Here is a 24,889-nt window from a genome sequence, read left to right as displayed (position 1 = left end):
TACCACTTCCTCTCCGTTCTTTTTTTAGATTCTACACCTTCCCCTGTGCCTAGACACTAAGTGCAAGCCATCTTGACATTTGCAAATTGTACAACTTCAGGGCTAAACCACACAGTGAAATCTTCAGCAGAATCAAATCATTACAAAAACATCTTCCTGGTTTTGCAGGTGTTCTGAGTCTGTTAAAGTTTCCCTTTTGAAATCCTATTGACATTCATCTTTTCAAACTGCATGAATGACATCAGGTGCAGACATTCTAATGCCCAGCTTTTCTCCATTCTGAACTTGTCTGTGCTATTGACTGCACATCTAAAATGCCATTTAGAATTGCCATTTGTACCCGCACAACAATATGCCACTTGTAACATACAATATACACCGATCAGCCATGACATTATGAACACCTGCCTGCTATTGTGTAGGTCCCCCAAAACAGCCCTGACCTGTCGAGGCATGGACTTCACTAGACCTCTGAATGTGTGCTGTGGTATCTGGCACATTTTCTGCCCTCCTCTATTTGCCTTAGATTGCACATTTATTATGGCCATTTGTACTGCATATGCCTTCATTGCACATCTACACCGATTAACTGCATTACTGTATAATAAAATTGAATCTAATCTATTCTAGTATAACCAATGTTGAGATGCAGATAAAGGAGCATATCCAGGACTTTCCGAGGGAGATTAGACTGAGTAATCTGGAGCAAACTTGGATCTGAACCTGAAATCCTTGAAATAATGTTGGTATTCTGTATTTTATGTCCAGCTGATGAGAGAGCCTTCTAAAGAGATGCACTGTGTGGCTGTGTAACTATGTGACAATTCAACTTGTCATGGTGCTTTGATGTGAGTGCAGTAAATGTCTATTGATTAATACAAATGTTTTTAGAGTCTACATCAGGGTGACCACATTTTCAAACCCCCAAACCGGGACCCTTATGTACAGCACATGAATGCATGCGCACATGTATATGCTTATGCACGCATGTTGGTCGTCGTGTGTGCTTGTGGTTGGCAGAGCTGGGGGTTGAGAATTGTTGCTTTGCTAAGCAGTTCTAAGCAGTTCTAAGCAGTTCTAAGCAGTTGTTTGTTTGGATCCGACTCATAGTGGACACATTCCAGTATTATTGTTATTCTTTTTATTGTGGTGAAAACCAGGACAATTTGGTACTGAATGTCAGAAACCGGGAAATCTTAGTGTTTTACAGAAATGTGTAACTTTAATTTCATTGCTGAGCCATGGCCCGTCAGCTTTGTGTTCTGTTCTCTGCAGATACACTTAATCATCACAACAAAGTCGATCATCAACCTGCGGCCTAGGGTGTCCTGGTGCCACGTGCACTGATGGACACCCTTATGCTTGAACATGGTGTTCGTTATGGACAAACTGTGACTAGCACAGAAGTCCAAACTGTGACTAGTACAGAAGTCCAATAACACTTAATCATTAGCTATTTATTTTCTAATTCACACTAGGGATAGCATGAATGAACACGAAGCTCCGAAGCACCATTCAGTTGTCCGAGCGTTACTGATTTGATGCAGTGTCCCAGAAGCTTGTTTCAAAGTCCAACATCATGTGAAATAAACATGAAATAAATAACCCTAGTAAAGAATGCTTTCAATGGATAAGTGCATGCATATGAATACATGTCATTCCTACTGCATACGTGAGAACATAACAGGAATTTACCAAAGTCTGTTCTGTGTGGTATAAAAGGGGTTTGTTAAAGTTGAATGTAATTTCCTGCAACCCAGTAGGGCCGGGGGATGGTACAGCCAGTGTGTAAAGCAAGTTTGTGGAAGTTTGACTGTGAAGTCAATGCAAACTGATAGACAGACTTGCATAAAAAAGTTTAAATGGGGAATATCTCAAACACTTTGAACATTTTTGTGGAACATATCTTTTGAAACATTAGCTTAAATCATTAACTGCAATACTCTTATGGTCATATGCTTGTTTTTATGCAAGTACTATAGTACAGTAATAGTCATGCCTATGTCTCCTCTAACAAGGTTAGAGTACACATTTTTAAATAAATGTTTTTCAAAATACCATAAAGGACATTTCAGAATGAATTTTCACTGCATTGAATTACAGGTCACACTTTATGTAAGCTAGCGGTTAGCTGACGTTTGTTAGCTATCTACAGTAAAATCAAAGTGTTTGCAGTTGTTTGAATTCGGGTCAATGAGAGAAGCTTACATTGCAATGTAGAGTTCCTTAGCTGGCAATGTGACAGTGTTTGTGTCTGCCCTCTGAAAGGCACTCAATACACGTAGCTATTGTGAGGTTAAATCCAGTACATTTGTTTTGTGTTGGTAGGATTCAGACAATAGGTGAATATGCAGAACTACTGTAGTGAGCAATTCGATAGTGCAAACTAAAACAGTATTAAACACTACGTTTGGTGTCCCCCTCAGTTATTGCTCGTGATAAAAACTTCCTGTAATTGTCCCCTCCAAAGTTGATATCAGATTTTCTCCCCTGACCACAGAGTACTCTAAAAACACATCCCATGTAAGTTCTTAACAATTTTCACTTTTATAGGGTATTTACACTTTTTATAGTGTTCATTCATGTTCTTCTATAGCGCTTCAGAATGAATGAATTAACAAAGTTCTGCGGTTCTCGCAGTGATTAGGCAATTGTGTATTCTTTGTATCATTGGTATGAATTAGTCTCAAGGTTAAACAGAATATTTGAGCTGATAGCTTAAACTTTATAAAAAGCATCTGGATAAAATGTAATTCCTGACATGACATGACTCTGGTTGTTTTGTACGGCAGGTCTTTCCAGTCCAGCCAAAGACTGCCCCATGGGTTACTCACGCAAGTAGCTTTGACTTCTACATTGTAAAATAAAATACCTGTAGAACAATTAACATCATTGTGTTGTCTATTTTGCAATAAAAGTCTGTTAATATGCATGACAAAATGTTAATTACAGCATTTTTGCTCTCTACATTTTTTCTTTCCTTGGCAATTTATATTGGGTCCCTGACGGGCCAAAGTCCCAATACACCCCATTAATCAGGCAGTGCTTACAAACCACTTGTTTTATTGTACAATGATGCAAAAAAATTATTAAAAGAAGGAAAACATAGAAACACTCACTTTGAGCACCAGTGTCTCGGCCCTGGTGCCAAGTAACTGTTTCATTGGAGTAGATCATTTCTTTACACATCATCACTGCTTCAAGTCCTCAGAGTCAATGCCAGAAAAAATTGAAGGTTCTCAACATCACAGTTTGCGCATGAACCTGTTCCTTCATGTTTGTGAAGTGAGGGGGGGGACAAAAACCAAATAACATTCTAGGCTTGCTACCATTAGACAAATTGACTGTTCATGGTTTGTGAAAAAAGAGAAACTCTAATTTCATCTGAGTTTTTATGTTTATCCCCTTGAGTATTCATTCAAAATATTATGAAAATATAATTTTAAAACTGTAAACTTAAAAATGTATGAATGGGGTATATCCTTTATGTCACGGCTGGGTGTAGTGGAGTGTATCGAAAGAACTTGGAGCCAAACACAGGGAGGCGATAAACAAAACTGTATTCTCAAAATTAACAATCCAACAACAAAGGCACGCTATCACACGGCGAAATAAAACGCTCAAACGAACGTGCCTCTCTCCACAATATAAGACCGGCGACGACGCGCGCCGAATACCACGTCGGGGGGGATGGCGCGCGTCCTCCACGCGCGTCCTCGTTACACTTTAGTTATATTTTACCCATAAATATTCTGAGATATGACAATTGTGGCACACGTTCTGGAGAAAACTATTTAATTTATTACACATTTATTATTTTCAATCATTTCAGTAAACAGGAAATAAATGTTTTTCACATCCGGTTTCGCTCATATTTTCCCAGGGTGCCAATATTATTGGAGGGCACTGGATAATTTCTGTATAATACATAAACTGTGTGCATACACAAATGTTAGATTAAATCATCTGAATGACAGGAATATTAAATCAAAGATGATATTTTAATAAATTCACAACACCACAATACCAAAACAAACACAAGAACAATAATAAAATACAACATAATACGCACGTTTGTGGGTATCATGGTGTGGGTTCGCAAGAACCTGGCGCAGAGGAGGAAAGTGCCAAGCGTTTTAATAAAGGCACAGAGCACTTATATGGGCCAAACACACAATACAATGCTGCAAAACAAAAGGTTACAAAACACTGAAACACACTGACACTAAACAATACTGGACAGGGAAGCTGAGGAACGAGGAAGTTAAATAGACATGATGGAAGTGGAATCAGGTGTGTGTAATGATTGTCCAGGGCTGTGTTCGTGTGCAGTCAGGAACTGGGACGGTGGCAGCTAGAAGACCAGCGACGACGATCGATGAAGCTGTGATGTCACCAAGTGGAGGGTTTTAAGATTGGGTTTTAAGATTAAGTATTAGAAATATATTTCCATACATATGTAATATTTAAAAGTGTTGGAGTTTAGGTGTAGGCATGAAGGTTAGGATAATGAGGTTAAAGTGTTGAGTTGAGTTTAGGTTTAGGGGATTATGGGTTATCATTTTGTCTGGTCCTGACAAAAATAGAATAAATGAACACGTGTTTCACACTTCTATGGGCAACCAACAGGGAGTGTCTGTAATCATCATATCCTGCTCATCAACTGACTGTATTGATCTCCCTCAACAACCTGCAACATATCAGCACATATAGTTTGTTAGGACCTACTTAGATGTACTCTAATATCAGACCATTCTTTCATACCCTTTCAAGAGATGTTATTTAGTCTTACTGTGGACTGTGGCTTTACTGGAGAGTAGACTGATTCTGACTAGAAGTGGCTACAGCAGTTACATACAGAATAATATACACCTATTCAATATAGGTTAAAGACGTGCAAAGTTATAATAGAAGGAATATAAAGGGATGGATGTTCAGTCTCACCTTTATTGGCTTTGACCTTTTTATGGACAATCTGAGCATTGGTCACATCAATGGGTCCAGATGCTGCAGACAATGAACATTTGCATTCAATATACAAATTATTTTATTGCATATTCTGCTTTGTCAGAAGCTACAGAAAGTTTACACAAATGTCAACATGTAGAATGGGTCCTACCAGTGACTTTCACTATGTTCACCACAGAGTAGACTGAGTTTTCTTTTGGATCGGCTGACTGTTCTGAGGAGAAAATAATGTATTTTTGAATTTTAGAATTATTTTTTTTGGTTTTGATACATCGATCTATCTATTCATTGCATAGAAAGTCACCTTTTTTCATTTGGCCTGGCTTTTTGAGTTGAATAAGGGCGTATGTCACATCACTGAACCCATCAGCAGCAGAAACACCAGCAGAATCTGAACATCAAACAGGAATTAATTCAACTTTACAGCCTCAGCCATTCTGTATATGTATTTTGGGTTTCAACACAGTTCTTGTAACAACATTAGACATCATTACAAAAAAGGGTTTATTGTTGTTCTCTGATTAGTAGAACACTTGGTCTGTGTCAGCACCTACTCTTAGTCAAAGAAGTGTGACAAATGTAAGGTCAATTATTCCCTTAGCTTGTCTAAACACTTAATGTAAAGTACAGTAACATGTTATGGTGAAAAGTCAGTTCATGAGGTTATAGTTAGCAGTCTGGGCTGAAAGACTGACCATACTACTGACCTGTATACCCAGCATCAGGAGACTGACCATACTACTGACCTGTATACCCAGCATCAGGAGACTGACCATACTACTGACCTGTATACCCAGCATCAGGAGACTGACCATACTACTGACCTGTATACCCAGCATCAGGAGACTGACCATACTACTGACCTGTATACCCAGCATCAGGAGACTGACCATACTACTGACCTGTATACCCAGCATCAGGAGACTGACCATACTACTGACCTGTATACCCAACATCAGGAGACTGACCATACTACTGACCTGTATACCCAGCATCAGGAGACTGACCATACTACTGACCTGTATACCCAGCATCAGGAGACTGACCATACTACTGACCTGTATACCCAACATCAGGAGACTGACCATACTACTGACCTGTATACCCAGCATCAGGAGACTGACCATACTACTGACCTGTATACCCAGCATCAGGAGACTGACCATACTACTGACCTGTATACCCAGCATCAGGAGACTGACCATACTACTGACCTGTATACCCAGCATCAGGAGACTGACCATACTACTGACCTGTATACCCAACATCAGGAGACTGACCATACTACTGACCTGTATACCCAACATCAGGAGACTGACCATACTACTGACCTGTATACCCAGCATCAGGAGACTGACCATACTACTGACCTGTATACCCAGCATCAGGAGACTGACCATACTACTGACCTGTATACACAGCATCAGGAGACTGACCATACTACTGACCTGTATACCCTGCATCAGGAGACTGACCATACTACTGACCTGTATACCCAGCATCAGGAGACTGACCATACTACTGACCTGTATACACAGCATCAGGAGACTGAACCTGGGTAGATCCTTGGTCCTGTTGGGGGTCCTGGTTGGTGCTCTGGGGATGGATGGGCCTACAGGGAGAGAAACACTAATGAAGAAGACAGACAATATCTTACTATATGAATCAACATAGTTAAGAGACAGATGTACTCACCAGAAACAATTTTTGGAAGAGGAACCTGTAAAGAGATATACAGACTATTACATTAGGTCATTTCTGTATTGAACCATTGCAATGTATCTTTTTCATATAAACATGACCTAACATGAAGAGAAATGATAAGTCTGACCTTTGTTGTGTTTATATAGACTCAACAGGACCAGGAAGATGGTCAGTAGAACAGCAGCAACAACTAGACCCACAACTCCCACTAGGTCTGGTTTAGAGGAACCAGGAGATATAACTAGAGAGAGAACAGAACACCATCAGAATAAGATAAATGCAAATAGAGAAAATATATTACGGATTAAAAACAATTATATACAGTGGGGAGAACACGTATTTGATACACTGCCGATTTTGCAGGTTTTCCCACTTACAAAGCATGTAGAAGTCTGTAATTTTTATCAAAGGAACTGTTCTATTCTTAATAACAAAATTATAGCAACATGTAAATAAGCATTAAGTTTAAAGTTATAGAAGATAAACGTGCATACTTTTAGTCAGCATTTCAGTATTCTAATGTGTTCCAGGAATATGCATTTTTTATGTATTTCTATTTAGATCATCCTCAGTCGGAAAAGGGTGGCTTGCCCACTTCAGGTTGGTGGAGAGTGCCTGCCTCAAGTGGAGGAGTTTAAGTATCTAGGGGTCTTGTTCACGAGTGAGGGAAGGATGGAACGGGAGATTGACAGACGGATCGGTGCAGCTTCTGCAGTAATGCAGTCGATGTATCGGTCTGTCGTGGTGAAGAAAGAGCTGAGCCGCAAGGCGAAGCTCTCGATTTACCAGTCAATCTACGTTCCTACTCTCACCTATGGTCATGAGCTTTGGGTCATGACCGAAAGGACAAGATCCCGGATACAGGCGGCCGAAATGAGCTTTCTCCGCAGGGTGGCCGGGCGATCCCTTAGAGGTGAGAAGCTCGGTCACCCGGGAGGAGCTCAGAGTAGAGCCGCTGCTCCTCCACATCGAGAGGGGTCAGCTGAGGTGGCTTGGGCATCTTTTTCGGATGCCTCCGGAACGCCTTCCTGGGAAGGTGTTCCGGTCCCGTCCCACCGGGAGGAGACCCCGGGGAAGACCTAGGACACGCTGGAGGGACTATGTCTCCCGGCTGGCTTTGGAACGCCTCGGTGTCCCCCCGGAAGAGCTGGAGGAAGTGTCTGGGGAGAGGGAAGTCTGGGCATCCCTGCTTAGACTGCTGCCCCCGCGACCCGGCCCCGGATAAGCGGAAGAAGATGGTATGGTATGGTATGGTATTTAGATCATGGTCACTTCATGATTGCTCCGTTCTAAATTTCCTATTGCGTGATCCGTAGTTGGGAAGCGAACACTCTTCATACGCATTTCAGCAGTTTGCTCGAGTGTGTTAAATTCACGACGCTTCTATCCTGTCTACTTCTCATGTCTGACGTAGCATCGTCGGTATGTATGCTTTGTTTTGTGAAATTATCCTGGAAGTATTATTCGTTATTTTTGACAATTTTAAGTTTGTAAAGTGTAATCTGAGGATGGTTTGAATGCACGTCGGCTATGTATATGCTTGCTCTCACGTGTTGATTTGTTAACGAACTGCAGGGTAAAGGTGCTATAAGTCCTGAAAGTAGTTCACATGTAGTTCTTATTGGTTTTAAAATAAGTACAAACGAAATACAACAGTAATTGTGCAAATTTGCCTTTATTCATTTGTAAATTTGTCATTGCCCTTTTGTGTGTTGCAGTTTCACCATTTTCCTTGTAACTCCATTCAACCTGTGGAATTAAGAATCAATCTTCAGAGTCTTGGTGTTGGGAAAAAGTTTAGTTGGCTGTCAGGATATTAAGCAGACATGTCGAGGACGGCACAGGTACTCTTCAACTGTGAGAGACGGAATCTAAAACAAAAATCCAGAAAATCACATTGTATGATTTAAGTTATTAATTTGCATTTTATTGCATGACAAGTATTTGATACATCAGAAAAGCAGAACTTAATATTTGGTACAGAAACCTTTGTTTGCAATTACAGAGATCATACGTTTCCTGTAGTTCTTGACCAGGTTTGCACACACTGCAGCAGGGATTTTGGCCCACTTCTCCATACAGACCTTCTCCAGATCCTTCAGGTTTCAGGGCTGTCGCTGGGCAATACAGACTTTCAGCTCCCTCCAAAGATTTTCTATTGGGTTCAGGTCTTGAGACTGGCTAGGCCACTCCAGGACCTTGAGATGCTTCTTACGGAGCCACTCCTTAGTTGCCCTGGCTGTGTTTCGGGTCGTTGTCATGCTGGAAGACCCAGCCACGACCCATCTTCAATGCTCTTACTGAAGGAAGGAGTGTGTTTGCAAAGATCTTGCGATACATGGCCCCATCCATCCTCCCCTCAATACGGTGCAGTCGTCCTGTCCCCTTTGCATAAAAGCATCCCCAAAGAATTATGTTTCCACCTCCATGCTTCACGGTTGGGATGGTGTTCTTGGGGTTGTACTCATCCTTCTTCCTCCAAACACAGCGAGTGGAGTTTAGACCAAAAAGCTCAATTTTCGTCTCATCAGACCACATGACCTTCTCCCATTCCGCCTCTGGATCATCCAGATGATCATTGGCAAACTTCAGACTAGGGCTGCAGCTATCAATTATTTTTGTAATCGATTAATCTAGCACTTTATCGATCGATTAATCGAGTAATCGGATACATTTTTTGTGTTTGTTTTTGAAGAACCAAAACAAATAATACATAACAAAAATGACGTGGGTGTAAAATGATCAAGCATTAGGCTTTTATTTCTCAACAGAGGTATTTATTTCCAACTCCAAAAGTTTGGCTCAAAAAGTTAAGTGCCAAGTTGGCATTGCCAACAATTATATAACAATATACAGTTAAGTGAACTTACTGTAACATGCATAACATGTATTGTAAAACTAATATGAATACAAACTTAATATGATGAATATATACTCTTAATATATAAAGAAATATAAAGTCCTCTTAATACACAACCTTACAAAAAAAGGATTTAACCTGCAAATTTAGTTAACCTGAGAACAAAATGAATGAACAGGTACACAATGTATAACATGTATTTAAATTTTTTTTTAAATAAAACAATTTGAGATTTCAGATTGATTTTATAACAGCTTAGAGTTGCAATGGAGAAACGTCAACATATCCACATGCTCAGCAGTTAGGCTTGCCTTACGTTTTGAGGCAATGTTCCCAGCAGCAGAGAACAGGCGCTCTGAGGGTGTTGATGTTGCTGGGATCCCCAAGAAAGACTTTGCCAGCTGTGCCAAGGTTGGATATCTTGCCTGATTTATTCTCCACCATGGCAGTGGATTCTCTTTCTTGGAAATAGGCTGTTCACCAAAATACTCCCAAGACCTCCCTCTGCACCGCTCTGCCCATCTGCTCATCCTCATGATCCTCTCCTTCATCCTCATCCTCTGATGATGATCCTAGAATACTTTTGTGATCTGATGTAGTGTGTGTAGCTGATGTGGTGGCAGTGGTTTTTTCTGCCATTACATGTGTCTGTTTTGACTCCTTTCTGGCAGCTAGTGCCATTGATTGAATACTAGTTTGGACCTTGAACACCTCTTCAGCAGGCAAGAACTTAAATTTTCGAAACCTGGGGTCCAAAGCAGCAGCCAGAAGGACAGGGTTGGGAGCACCAGAATCAGGAAGAAATTCATACAGCCCTTCCCACCTCTCTGTGATCTGCTTTGCAGCAGAAGCCTGAAATACCTTCACTGGTGCAGTTTCAGGTTCTGCAGTCACTGTGGACTTTTTAAGGTTTTGGACCAGCTGTGGAAGGGCAGAGATGGTGACATACTGTTCTCCACTAAGAAACTCTGTAGCTCCTTCAAATGGCCCAAGGACCTGTGTCAACTCCTCACTGATGTGCCACTGTTCCGGCTTTAGATCTAGGTAGTGGTGTTTATCTCTCGGATTGACTGCTGGATCGGAGAGAGCTGCGGTCACAGGCCATCGCTGTTCCAGGAGTCTTGATAACATGTGATACGTACTGTTCCACCGGGTACTGACATCCTGTATCAACATGTGTGGTGGCTTTCCCATCTGCTGTTGTTTTTCTTTGAGCTTTGTGCAGGCCAGTTCACTCTTTTTGAAGTGTTCCACTAGGCATCTAGCAGCACCCACACAACTAGCGATTGTTTTATTGTTTTTGAGTGTGCTCAGCACAACTAAATTTAAAGTATGCCCTGCACATCTCACCGAAGCCCACCCATGCCTCTCTCTAAGAATTCTTGCTGCTGCCACCACATTGGCCCCATTGTCATGAACAACTGCCTTTACCTTTTCGAGTGGAATCTCAAATTTGGCAGTTGTCTCCTCTAGCCAGTCTGCAATGTTGGCTGCAGTGTGTCTCTTCTAGGGGCATTGTGGTTAGGGAGAAGGACTTCATCTCCCAATCTTCCCCCAAAAAGTGGCATGTCACCCACATGTATGCCTCTGTTGCCACACTGGTCCAAATGTCTGTTGTCAGGGCAACACACTCTGTTTGCTTTAGGACAGCTTTCAATTTCTCTGTAATGTCTCTGTGTTTCTTTTCCATCAGTTGTGTAAAATATGTTCTTGATGGCAGGCTGTATTTAGGATTGAAAGTTGAGATCATGTCTCTAAATCCCTTGTCCTCCACCATGGACAGTGGCCTCATATCGGTCACGAGCATGTTCAAAATGCTCTCTGTAAAAATTGCAGCCTCTTGAACTGTGCATGTTTGAGCTGGGCGTACAAAGCTGTCCATACTCCGTTGTGAAGTGCTGAGAGGGAGAAAAAACCATTTCATTTATTAATATGCACAACAGGTTTCATGCTGTAATCTAGCCCTGACATCAAAGTAAATATCTGTTTTATGTAGATGTCTACAACTGCAGTATTTACCATTAGGTTGATTATAATATCTTCCCCAAAAGAACAAGTTTATTTGGAGAAGCAGGCTGTGTTGGAAAAATACACTCTTACCAGAATAGTTATATTAAACTTGTGTCTATTTCAGTTAAAGCTGTTAGCCTATAAGCTATATATATAAGTTATATATGCAAGTTTTTTTTTATAGTTGTTTTTTTTTATTAAAAAAATGTATGTTGTTTTATGTTTTATAAGTTATAAGCTCTCTCTTTATTTATGTGTGAATTTCTCCTTTAAGATGTTATAATCTAACCACTAGGTGGAGCTCTTAGCATATTTCTGTATTCTGGTAGTGTACCGCTAAAGAAGAGAAGAGCTGTAACGTGACCCAGCGCTGATCAGTTTGAACGTGAAAGTTACGTTTACTACTTAAAAACGTCATCAAAGCTAAACATCTAGTCAAACTGCATCACGGCATCGCTACAAATACAGTATGGGGATTAAAATCAGCGACCATCAATAGGCTTACCTTGTTTCAGCAATGCTTGTTGGAACAGCATGGAGTGGATGTCTTCTGTTTAGATGCTGGATCATAGAAGATGTGCTGTTGTGGTAAGCCAGATCTATTTTGCAGTAGAGACACTGCACCGTGTTCTCTTCTTTATTTAGTGTGTAATGATCCCACACTTTAGACAATTTCTGCCGTTTATTTACAATTTTTTTCTCCGCCATCGCGCCAACTAAATTTAAAACAGATAATACGCACTATGGTGTGATTCCTGAACAGCTCCGCGTCCCGTGTGAATAAACGGTCCGTGTAAAACAATCATTCAAATCCCTGCGCCGCGCAAATAGTGCTCGTCACAGGAATTTAACGAGGCTTCGAGGCAGAGTTTTTGCCTCGAGGAATTTTTGTAATCGAGTAACTCGAGTAACTCGAGGAATCGTTTCAGCCCTACTTCAGACGGGCCTGGACATGCGCTGGCTTAAGCAGGGGGACCTTGCGTGTGTGCTGCAGGATTTTAATCCATGACGGCATAGTGTGTTACTAATGGTTTTCTTTGAGACTGTGGTCCCAGCTCTCTTCAGGTCATTGACCAGGTCCTGCCGTGTAGTTCTGTGCTGATCCCTCACCTTCCTCATGTGAGATCTTGCATGGAGCCCCAGACCAAGGGAGATTGATCGTCATCTTGAACCTTTGCCATTTTCTAATAATTGCGCTAACAGTTTTTGCCTTCTCATCCAGCTGCTTGTCTATTGTCCTGTAGCCCATCCCAGCCTTGTGCAGGTCTATAATTTTATCCCTGAAGTCCTTACACAGCTCTCTGGTCTTGGCCATTGTGGATAGGTTGGTGTCTGTTTGATTGAGTGTGTGGACAGGTGTCTTTTATACAGGTAACAAGTTCAAACAGGTGTAGTTAATACAGGTAATGAGTGGAGAACAGGAGGGCTTCTTAAAGAAAAACTAACAGGTCTGTGAGAGCCGGAATTCTTACTGATTGGTAGGTGATCAAATACTTATGTTATGCAATAAAAGGCTAATTGATTATTTAAAAAATCATACAATGTGATTTTCTGGATTTTTGTTTTAGATTCCATCTCTCACAGTTGAAGTGTACCTATGATATAAATTACAGAACTCTACATGCTTTGTAAGTAGGAAACACTGGCGATTTTGCAGGTTATCAAATACTTGTCCTCCTCACTGTAGATTATGAATATACATTATCTGAGGTTAGCACTCCTTCTGAGCCTAAGCTTGTTAATAACAAATCATTGATTACCACTGATGAGTAAGGTGGGTAAGGTGATCATAATATAATATTAACACTACATTAGAAATAACAGTACTTTTACACTGATGTAAAAGTACCATGATCATAATGTAATTTTAACACTACATTACAATTACAATACACTGACTACCACTTATGGAAAGGTACTGTGATCATAAATGTTTTTCAACCTCTGACTGTCACCCAGCTTCCAGGTGATTCTCCTTCATCCGATTCACACGTATAGGAACCTTCATCTGACTTTGATACTGTAGGGATGGTCATCTCTCCTGTGTTCTCATTACTGATGAGTACTCTGTCTTTGTAGAAATCAGCCTTGGGGTTAGTGTGTGGTTGATTTCTATGTGTACAGAGAAGAGTCACAGAGTCTCCTTCAGTCACAGGATGGGCAGGGTTGTCCAAAGTGACATTGCCAGCTGTGGAACATAATATGAAAATACTACTGTATGTATGGAATCATCATTTCTTTACTGGCATTAAGAGCTTCTATCATTCATTTACCGAATAAAAGATATCTCATATTAGAATAGCCTCATGGACCTACCAGACACTGTGATGTTGACAGCATTACTGTACTGTCCTGATCCAGACTCACACCAGTACACTCCACTGTCCCCTGTGTCTGTGGAGGTGATGGTACATGTGGACCCTGTTATTGATCCCCAGTTAGGGGAACACCCTGACTCCACTCCTGTCTCTGTGTATCTCATCAGTCTCCATCCAGTAGAGTTCCCCTTCATATCACAGATCAGTGAGAGAGACTTTGATGTAAAGTGTTGAGTTCTGTTGGGACTTATTCTGAGAGACACTGAAGACTGCAGATCTGAACAAAGAGAAAGAGACACAACTATAGTCATTTTATATACAAATGATAGAAAAAAAGAAAGAGAGAAATATTTAGTTAAACATTATACACATCAGAATACCTTTAATATGATTCAATGCAGTTTTAATGTATTTACCTCCTGACCAGAGAAACTGAGGTTCACTGTAGTCTGTGTAATAGACTGGGTCTCCTCTCCCAGCTTTACACACATATCCTCCTGTGTCAGTAGGACCAGCAGGACTCCGAGTGTAAGACTCTTCAGTAGTCCCATATCCAGATAGGGGCTCTACAGAGTAGGGCTTGTCCAATAGAGAGGGTAACCCAGCTCTGTAGGGAACAGTCTTGTACCAGGAGAACCTCCAGCCTGTAGACGACTCTTTAACTTCACAGTTCAGAGTCACTGAGTCTCCAGAGTTCATCCACTGAGGAGAGATACTCAGGACAGCCTTGGGTCGATCTGCTATGAGACAGAGAATAGGTTTCAAAATGTCACTCTTACAAAGTACACACGTACATACATCTTATTCCGCTTATCCAGGGCCGGGTCACGGGGGCAGCAGTCTAAGCAGGGATGCCCAGACTTCCCTCTCCCCAGACACTTCCTCCAGCTCTTCCGGGGGGACACTGAGGCGTTCCCAGGCCAGCCGAGAGACATAGTCCCTCCAGCGTGTCCTAGGTCTTCCCCGGGGTCTCCTCCCGGTGGGACGGGACTGGAACACCTTCCCAGGAAGGCGTTCCGGAGGCATCCGATACAGATGCCCAAGCCACCTCAGCTGACCCCTCTCGATGTGGAGGAGCAGCGGCTCTACTCTGAGCTCCTCCCGGGTGACCAAACTTCTCACCCTATCTCTAAGGGATCGCCCAGCCACCCTGCGGAGAAAGCTCATTTCGGCCGCCTGTATCCGGGATCTTGTCCTTTCGGTCATGACCCAAAGCTCATGACCATAGGTGAGAGTAGGAACGTAGATTGACCGGTATATCGAGAGCTTCGCCTTGCGGCTCAGTTCTTTCTTGACCACGACAGACCGATACATCGACCGCATTACTGCAGAAGCTGCACCGATCCATCTTCCAAAGTATTCTAGTTAAATTAGAGAAGTTGACATTAAAATGAATTTAACATGATTAAAACTTTAGACTTACTAGATATGTGCAGTTTTAAATCATTACTGAATTTGGAGGACCTCTTTCCTTTTACCCCTTGACAGGTATATGACCCAGTATGAGATGTGTCGACAGGACTGATTCTGTATTCAGATTTGTTATGATTAATGTTCCAATTGTACTCCCAGTCAGTGTCTCCTCCCCCCTGTATGTCACATCTGAGAGTGACAGTCTCTCCTCTGAATATCTGGGTCCAGTTGGGTTGGAGGGTCAGAACAGCAACAGGTCTGTCTGCACAGAAACAACACAGACATCTTAATGAATAAACAGGTGCACAACAATGTTTCTGCCTGACCTTTTCTCCTCTCTAAATTTCAGGATGTCAGTTTTACCATTTTGGCGTTACCTGATCACCACAATTTCACAGCAGGTTGGGGAGAGCTGATCAGTCAGACCTGAAACTTAGATATTGCCAAACCATTCTGCACGAACTGTTCAATCAACCAGGAAGTCTTTGCCAGCACACATGGAGGAAAGCACATTCCCCAGGAAATAAACACAACTGTGCATTATGACAGAAGACAGCCCTGTCTGGTATCCAACCATCCACCACGGGTAACGCTGAAACCTTTTATTTGCTAGAACAGGTTTCAGTAGACAGATCTATTGTACAAACGGAAATACTACTAACACAACTATGATAACCACAACTGACCCTGTTATGCATAAACAGCGCAAATAAATCCTATCAGGTAGAAGTGTGAGACACGTGAGTTGAGTAAATCATTTGAGTTATAGGAACGTTTTTTCGAGTTTTTTTAGATGAATGAAAAATGGAGGAGTTATTGGATGAGAAAGCAATTGGTCCACTACTGACACAAAAAATATGTGAGTAAAAATTAAGATGCTAACCATAAAACCCAACTCAATTAAATGTTTTCACTCAATTAAAGTTTACATTATACTTTGAGTGTAAAAAGAAAAATGAAAGAAAAAAATACTATTACATATTTTCACAGTAAGTTTTGTACGTTTTCAGCTAGGGGGCCAATAACACTACCATTCAAAACTTTGGGGTCTCTTAGAAATGTCCTTGTTTTCCAAAAAAACATACATACAAATGAGTTTGTATAGGTAATACACTCACCTAAAGGATTATTAGGAACACCTGTTCAATTTCTCATTAATGCAATTATCTAATCAACCAATCACATGGCAGTTGCTTCAATGCATTTAGGGGTGTGGTCCTGGTCAAGACAATCTCCTGAACTCCAAACTGAATGTCAGAATGGGAAAGAAAGGTGATTTAAGCAATTTTGAGCACAGCATGGTTGTTGATGCCAGACGGGCCGGTCTGAGTATTTAACAATCTGCTCAGTTACTGGGATTTTCATGCACAACCATTTCTAGGGTTTTCAAAGAATGGTGTGAAAAGGGAAAAACATCCAGTATGCAGCAATCCTGTGGGCGACAATGCCTTGTTGATGCTAGAGGTCAGAGGAAAATGGACCGACTGATTCAAGCTGATAGAAGAGCAACTTTAACTGAAATAACCACTTGTTAGAACCGAGGTATGCAGCAAAGCATTTGTGAAGCCACAACACGCACAACCTTGAGGCGGATGGGCTACAACAGCAGAAGACCCCACCGGGTACCACTCATCTCCACTACAAATAGGAAAAAGAGGCTACAATTTGCACGAGCTCACCAAAATTGGACAGTTGAAGACTGGAAGAATGTTGCCTGGTCTGATGAGTCTCGATTTCTGTTGAGACATTCAGATGGTAGAGTAAGAATTTGGCGTAAACAGAATGAGAACATGGATCTATCATGCCTTGTTACCACTGTGCAGGCTGGTGGTGGTGGTGTAATGGTGTGGGGGATGTTTTCGTGGCACACTTTAGGCCCCTTAGTGCCAATAGGGCATCGTTTAAATGCCACGGCCTACCTGAGCATTGTTTCTGACCATGTCCATCCCTTTATGACCACCATGTACCCATCCTCTGATGGCTACTTCCAGCAGGATAATGCACCATGTCACAAAGCTCGAATCATTTCAAATTGGTTTCTTGAGTTCACTGTACTGAAATGGCCCCCACAGTCACCAGATCTCAACCCAATAGAGCATCTTTGGGATGTGGTGGAACGGGAGCTTGGTGCCCTGGATGTGCATCCCACAAATCTCCATCAACTGCAAGATGCTATCCTATCAATATGGGCCAACATTTCTAAAGAATGCTTTCAGCACCTTGTTGAATGCCACATAGAATTAAGGCAGTTCTGAAGGCGAAAGGGGGTCAAACACAGTATTAGTATGGTGTTCTAATAATCCTTTAGGTGAGTGTATATCACAATGAATATTAAATATAGTCATTCACAAACTTAGAAATAATCATTTTTAATTGAAAAAATAATTGTATCTTTCATGCTTTTATCAAAGAATCCTGCATCTGCAGCAATTGCATCCTTGCAGACCTTTGACATTCTAGTTGTCTATTAGGTAATTTGAAGAGACATCACCCCATACTTCCTGATGCCCCTCCCACAAGTTGGATTGGCTTGATGGCCACTTCATACATACCATACAGGCAAGCTGTGGGTTGCTGTTAATGCTTTGAATCTGATTTGTAACGATGGTAATATGTTTTATGTTGTGATTTCATGTATGGTTACTTCTGTATGCTGTTATTTTTGGCCTGATCCCTCTTGAAAAAGAAATTGTTAATCTCAATGTTGCTAACCTGGTTGAATAAAGGTTAAATAAAAAATAAATATTCATCTTAATAGGATGGAGATCCAGTGACTGTGCTGGTCACTAAAACAAAATACCAGCTGATTGCTCCTTCCCTAAATAGTTCTTGCCTTCTAGGAGGAAATTGGTTATTGCAGGGCATTGCCCCCTGTGATAGCAATTTTATCAATTAGAACTCTTTAGAAAGTAGGTACGGAGACAATATTCTATTGGCACCATTAGCAGTTGCAAGTAGAGAGGTATCAAAGCTTACAGATTCAACTCAGAGGGGACACCAGGTGGTTCAAATGTTATTATTGGATTGAATGGGCGTTATCAATGGTTATCATAGATATGGGTCAGAAGGGGCCTGCTAGCCTACTGGTAGGCTCAGAAGGCTGTTATTATCCATTTGCATGGTTAATTTAGTATTGACGAAATCATCACAGTTTAGATGCTCTCATTTTAATGGTCTTACCTGTAGACTTACCCTAACCCATTTTAATGGTCATACCTGTAGACTTACCCTAACCCTAACCCATTTTAATGGTCTTATCTGTAGACTTACCCTAACCCATTTTAATGGTCTTACCTGTAGACTTACCCTAACCCTAACCCATTTTAATGGTTTTACCTGTAGCAGCGACCTGAATTCATCTGGGATTGGATCTGGAGTCTTCTCGTGTATTTATCCGTGATTAACCATGCGAATGGATGATAACAGCCTGCTGCGCCTACCCCTTCTGACCCATATTTATGACATATTTATTGATAACCACTGATAACGCCCATTCAATCCAATGATAACATTCGAACCGGGTGGGCAGGGACACACACCATCTGGACGAAGCACAGATACACTGATGATTTAAACAAATAAATAGATTGACAGAGGACCCAATGATCTACTGATACCATTTAATGATGACCATAAACAAATAAACAGAGACCACATCCTGTCTTTCCCTCATTCATTTTCCTATCTAAACATGGGGACTCAGTACTTTAACCTGTAACTCCTTCATACATTTATAAAATGTAGTCATTTCATCATGAAGCAGGTCCTGTGTCTAACAAATTTTGTTTGTGATTCTAACACCCGAAACTTAAATGTATCTGTCCATAACACGTTTTCCAATTTTTCTCTGTTCAATGTCTGTGTTCTTTTGTCCACCTTAATCTTTTGTTTTTATTGGCCAGTCTGAGATTTGGATTTTTGTTTGAAGAGGCATCCCAGACTCGCCTCTTCACTGTTGATATTAAGACTTGTGTTTTGTGGGTACTGTTTTATACAGCTGCCAGTTGAGCACTTGTGAGGCATCTGTTTCTCAAACTAGACACTAATATATTTGTCCTCTTGCTCAGTTGAGCACCGGGGCCTCCCATTCCTCTTTCTATTCTGGTTAGAACCAGTTTGGGATTTTCTGTGAAGGGAGTAGTACACAGCGTTGTATGAGTTCTTCAGTTTCTTGTCAATTTCTTGTATGGAATGGACTGACCAGTTTCAGAAAAAATTATTTGTTTGTGGCCATTTTGAACCTGTAGTCAAACCCACAATTGCTTATGCTCCAGATAATTTACAGTTTTATTCCTTCTTAAATCAGCACAACATTTTCCATTTATGCTAAGATACAGTAATTGCAAAAGGGTTTTGTAATGATCAATTAGCCTTTTAAATGATAAACTTGGATATCCTATATACAACTACATTTCCAAAACAGTTGGGACGCTGCGTGAAATGCAAATATAAACCGAATGCAATAATGTGCAAATCATTCATGCCTATATTCAATTGAAAATAGTGCAAAGACAACATATGACATTTTGAAACTGAGAAATTTTATTGTTTTTCGAAAAATACATATCCTCTTTGAATTGGATGCCAGCACATTTAAAAAAAGGTGGGACAGAGGCATGTTTACCACTGTGTTGCATCACCTCTCCTTTTAACACTCTGTTAGCGTTTGGGAACAGTGGAGAAACAACAATTGCTGTAGTTTTGAAAGTGAAATGTATTCCCATTCTTGCTTGATTCAAGCTGCTCAACTGTTGTCATATTTTTATTTTCATAATACACCAAATGTTTTTAATGGGGTACAGGTCTGGACTGCAGGCAGGCCAGTTTAGCACCCAGACTCTTACTACAGACTCTGTAACACGTGCAGAATGTGGTTTGGCATTGTCTTGCAGAAATAAGCAAGGCCTTCCCTGAAAAAGACGTCTGGATGGCAGCATATGTTGCTCCAAAACCTGTATATCTCGTTAATTAATTAATTGTGCCTTCACAGATGTGTCATGCCATATGCACTAATGCACCCCCATACCATCACAGATTTCCACTACAGAAGTGTGTCTGTTTTTAATGCAGTGCCACCTGAGAACCCAAAGATCACAGCCATCCAATATTGGTTTTTGGCCTTGTCCCTTGTTTACAGAGATTTTTCCTCTGAATCTTTTAATTATATTCTGTAATCTAGATTATGAAATCTCCCAAAAAATTGCTATTTTACATTGAGAAGCATTATTCTTAATTTGTTGCACTATTTGCCTGTGCAGTCTTTCACAGAGTGGTAAAGCCCTCCCCATCCTCACTAATGGCAGACCCATCCTCTCTGGGATGATCTTTTTATACCCAATCATGTTACTGACCTGATGCCAATTGACCTTATTAGTTGTGTCATATTCCACTAAGTTAGGTTTTTTAGCATTGCACAACTTTTCCAGTCTTTTGTTGCCTCTGTCCCAACTCTTTTGACACGTGTTGGCTGGCATCAAATTCAAAGTGAGCATATATTTTTCAAGAAAGAATAAATAGTTTCAGTTTCAACATTTGATATGTTGTCTTTGTACTATTTTCTGTTGAATATATTGTTTAAATGGTTTGCACATTATTGCATTCTGTTTTTATTTACATTTTACACAGCGTCCCAACCTTTCTTTTCCAGTTATTTCCAACATTAACAGTGTCTGCACTTTCCTGTACTGTACTGATCAATTATGTGGACAAAATCTTTTCCAAATCAAGGGCATTTCTAAGTGACCCCCAACTTTTGAACGGTAGTGTATATACAGAATGTGTTAGAATTAAGGCTTAGGCAATTAGCACCTCATCCAGATTACCAATTGTCACGTTCACCCTGAATACTTTTCAGCACGGAACATTATGTAGATGATCAGCTCTGTATTCACGCAATAAATATCCTCCTTTACTCACTCACTCTTTCTAGGGATTTCATCTCTTTTCTGATTGTCTCAGAGCTGGTGTATAGCAATTCAACAAGACAAAATGTTAAGTTTTAGTAAAAAATCACTTCTGTGTGCTACAGCCTTTGAAGATGTCACGAGAATAAACAAAACAACTCGTTGTATATCTCACAAACGCACTAGTTTACTTTAGTAGTAGAACTTTAAGGAAATTATTTAACAAAAATATACAGCCTAATGTATAGATTCATGATGATATTGTGTTGATGTGAAAATGAATGGACAATGACATAAGTAAATGCATGAACATTATATTTACCCTAACTGTGAGGTGCTCCCTGCACAGTATAAAACAGAACTATATGAAATCCATTTTATGTAAATATACAAATTGACAATTTCTAATATCATTTTTAAATGTTGCAGTAAGCACTGAGAAAAAGATTGTTTCAGGTATTTCTTTATTCTATAACACGTTTAGAATATAGAAATTATGCTTTATTTGGTAATTGTGGATTAAAAAGAAATACACTATCAATGATTAAGACTTTTTTCCTGCAGTATCAAACAAGGTATTAAGAATTGTGTAATTGCTCTGGTATCGTATTGAAGGTCAAAATTCTGGTATTGTGACATCCCTAGTGTTTATATGAAACTGTAGGCCAGTCTAGACTCTATAACATGAGTTGTGGTCTCAAATATGTGGGCTGAAAAATAAAAGCAGTAACGTAACTCACGCATTTGTTCTACATTTCCTAAATGCCAAAGATAAGTGCTGTGTCCAGGCACTCTGCAATGCAAGGTTCTCAGTAAGGTGTTTGGCCACAAGCCGGCTGAAAAGCATCAATGAGTCTTGGCATATATTTTATGAGTCTCATGAATACTGGTTGGAAAACCATTCTTCAAAAATATATTCTCTCATTTGGTGTTAAATATATTACATATTTAAATTATTAAATATGTAAGATTTTTACTATACTACTACAAAGAAGCAAATATAACCAGTAGATATCTGCAGTTAATGTTAATGTTTCAAATAATATTTTTCTACAAAATTCGGAGTGATTGACATATTCCCCATTTGAACATTCTTACCGGTCTGTCTATCAGTTCGCATTGACTTGTAATCTCCTTTTACTCGCTTTAGACGCTCCAGTACTATCCTTTCCACCCTAAACCCTGGACCAGCTAATAATATACCGGTCTCATTCCTTAATGGAAGATATTGTATCATGCAGTACACCTGTATCGAACAATCTGCATTCATACTAATAATAATACATTTCCCTATTTTGGAAAATTAACATGTGTCACAGTATCTCAGTCCCTGTCTTACTTCCTTGGGGAAAGGGAGATGATTTAACATAACAAAGGTGAGTATATATATATATGTGTGTGTGTGTGTGTGTGTGTGTGTGTGTGTGTATATATATATACACATGTGCCCTGAATTTGTTTATGAAATATACAATTTATATACAATTTTAATATTGAATATTATGTGTTAAAATAATGAAATGTATGAATATACAGTACATTAAGCATTTCTTATCAACTCCTCATGGAATTAACCTTCAAGTCATTATTTTCCAAAGAAAAAGAGACTCATTATGAAAACAATATGCATATATTTTAACACAATATCATGAATGCTATTCTCTGTAAAAGTACTTAGAAGAACTAGATGATACAATAAACACATGAGAGGAAACAATACAAATATAGAAATAGATCCGTTAGATGTAACTGCTAAATGCATATTACCAACTATAATTATGTCATTTATGTAAATATACTTACATGTAGGCTATTTAAGACATTAAAACCAAAAATCAAATATGTAAATGTATGTATGAAATATATGGCCATACGTTAGTAATACTTATAATACATATATAAGTCTATGTTTAAAATAATATAGGCACATATAAAAAATATTTTCTTTAAAAAAATATGTCAATACATAATATTTCCGTGTGGTTGTGTAGCTGCAATTGTCCTTAAATGAGCTTCTTAAATTGTCCGTAAATTATAATTATTAAACAAACAGTGGGAATTGACTGCTTATTTTGGATAGAATAAGAAGCTCATAACTGAGATCACTGACTGGCATTCTCCTGACAAATATAAAGCCTACTGTTTTACATGTGGATTAACTAGCTACTGTTTTTTAAAGTGCAATGGAAAACAGCCTTTATAAAGAACTCATATTCCCAGCTTATCTCCTCCTTGTATGCCTCATTTAAATGTCAGTCTCTCCGTTGAAAAGCATTCTGTTACACTAACAAAACCATCATAGCACAATTACCTACAGTATAAGTTAAATACAAATGTATTGTACATCTCTAGAGATTATACATACACAACTGAATATCCTTTTTCATCAGAAGAATATGAGGATGGAAAAGCAGTGACAGAGAGAAAAAGGATGAAGCATAGAGGTATGATGAATATTTAACTTTACCTTGAGAGTGACCACAGTAGATGAGGATACTCAATACTACAACAAAGACAAACAAAATCAATACAGAACAGTAATACAAACTAATGTAAACTGTGTTGTAGTTATAGAGTAGTAATAATAACCTTAGAGTACTTTGTGCTCATAACAAACATACAAAGTCAGTACTCACATGGTAAAACACAGAGCCAGATGTGATCCATTCTGTCTAGGAGACGAATAACTCTCTCTGAACAACAGTTCTACTTACAAACCCCTCTACTTCCTATATGATGAAACTCACAGGTGCAAATAATGATGTTTGTACCTTCACAATCACTCATACATAAAATGTAATCTGGAGGCATGTGGTGAAATAAATGATGTCCCTAGATGAAGGCGTGTCTGGTCACTGGACGGGTGCTGTAATGTGTATATGTACCAAATATATCAATGTTTCCTTTCTGACACATTACTGCACATGTTTCAACTCAGACTGTAAGGGAGGAGAACCAGTGGAAAGATGAAATAACCGTAGACGAACATAGTAAAACTACAATTCCTTCTTGAATTACATTGTTCTCGAACGTTGTATGGGTTTCCAACAAACAGGTGAATTCTCCAATATTAAATTCTATTGTAGGTCGTATATTGATCTCTACAGGTAAGTGTCTGCCCTATTTTAAGACTACTTGTGTGGGCATGGAAATGTGGTAATTGTATAAACGTGTGAGCCATTGTTTAATTTTGTTGACCAAGGTGAACTAGTATATATGTGTTGCTTTTAGGGGAGACTGGACCTGGCTATGAATTACCTTGAAATAGAGATTCTTATACATTTGCTGTTGTCCACTTCAGTGTAGCTAAATAGCAACTACACAGTATGGTATGACATCAAACTTAACATCACATTTTTTACCTGATAAATTGGATTTTGAACATAGATATTGCCAATAATCAACTGTTTATTTTTAAATTTTCATCATAGCTTGTAGACCCGTAACACATGTACATTACAATGTCAAGAATTTCTCAGACCGAATCAGACATGTTATGGTATGGACATATTCATTTCTCAAAATTATGCAGTCAGATTTATTCAAGTTGATTATTAGTTAAGAATATTTCTACCCAATTATTATTTAGTCACAAAGACCGAAAATGTTTCAATAACTTCTACTCATTTAAAAGACTATGATAAATCATACTGTCTTTATGGTTGTCTAGATTACCTCAGACGGTTACTTTCTCATTAGGAGAATAAAGTATG

At 39.6% G+C, this 24,889-nt stretch overlaps 1 protein-coding gene across 1 annotated transcript; it reads right to left on the bottom strand.

The window, feature by feature from the left end:
- Positions 1 to 4,086: 4,086 nt before the first annotated feature.
- Positions 4,087 to 23,843, bottom strand: LOC117593990 (high affinity immunoglobulin gamma Fc receptor I-like). Its single transcript, XM_034290817.1, has 12 exons — positions 23,813 to 23,843; positions 23,644 to 23,679; positions 15,284 to 15,535; positions 14,277 to 14,600; positions 13,859 to 14,137; positions 6,800 to 6,913; positions 6,664 to 6,688; positions 6,495 to 6,580; positions 5,273 to 5,359; positions 5,120 to 5,182; positions 4,945 to 5,007; positions 4,087 to 4,384 (listed from the first exon to the last, which is right to left on the bottom strand). Exons 1-12 carry the CDS (start codon positions 23,841 to 23,843, stop codon positions 4,290 to 4,292), a joined length of 1,455 nt encoding a protein of 484 aa, XP_034146708.1. The 3' UTR covers positions 4,087 to 4,289.
- Between the last annotated feature and the right edge of the window lie 1,046 nt (positions 23,844 to 24,889).

Source organism: Esox lucius, chromosome 24 (assembly GCF_011004845.1).
Source record: "Esox lucius isolate fEsoLuc1 chromosome 24, fEsoLuc1.pri, whole genome shotgun sequence".
NCBI lineage: Eukaryota > Metazoa > Chordata > Actinopteri > Esociformes > Esocidae > Esox > Esox lucius.
Note: the sequence above shows the minus strand (reverse complement) of the source record. Positions and strands in the feature narration are given on the sequence as shown.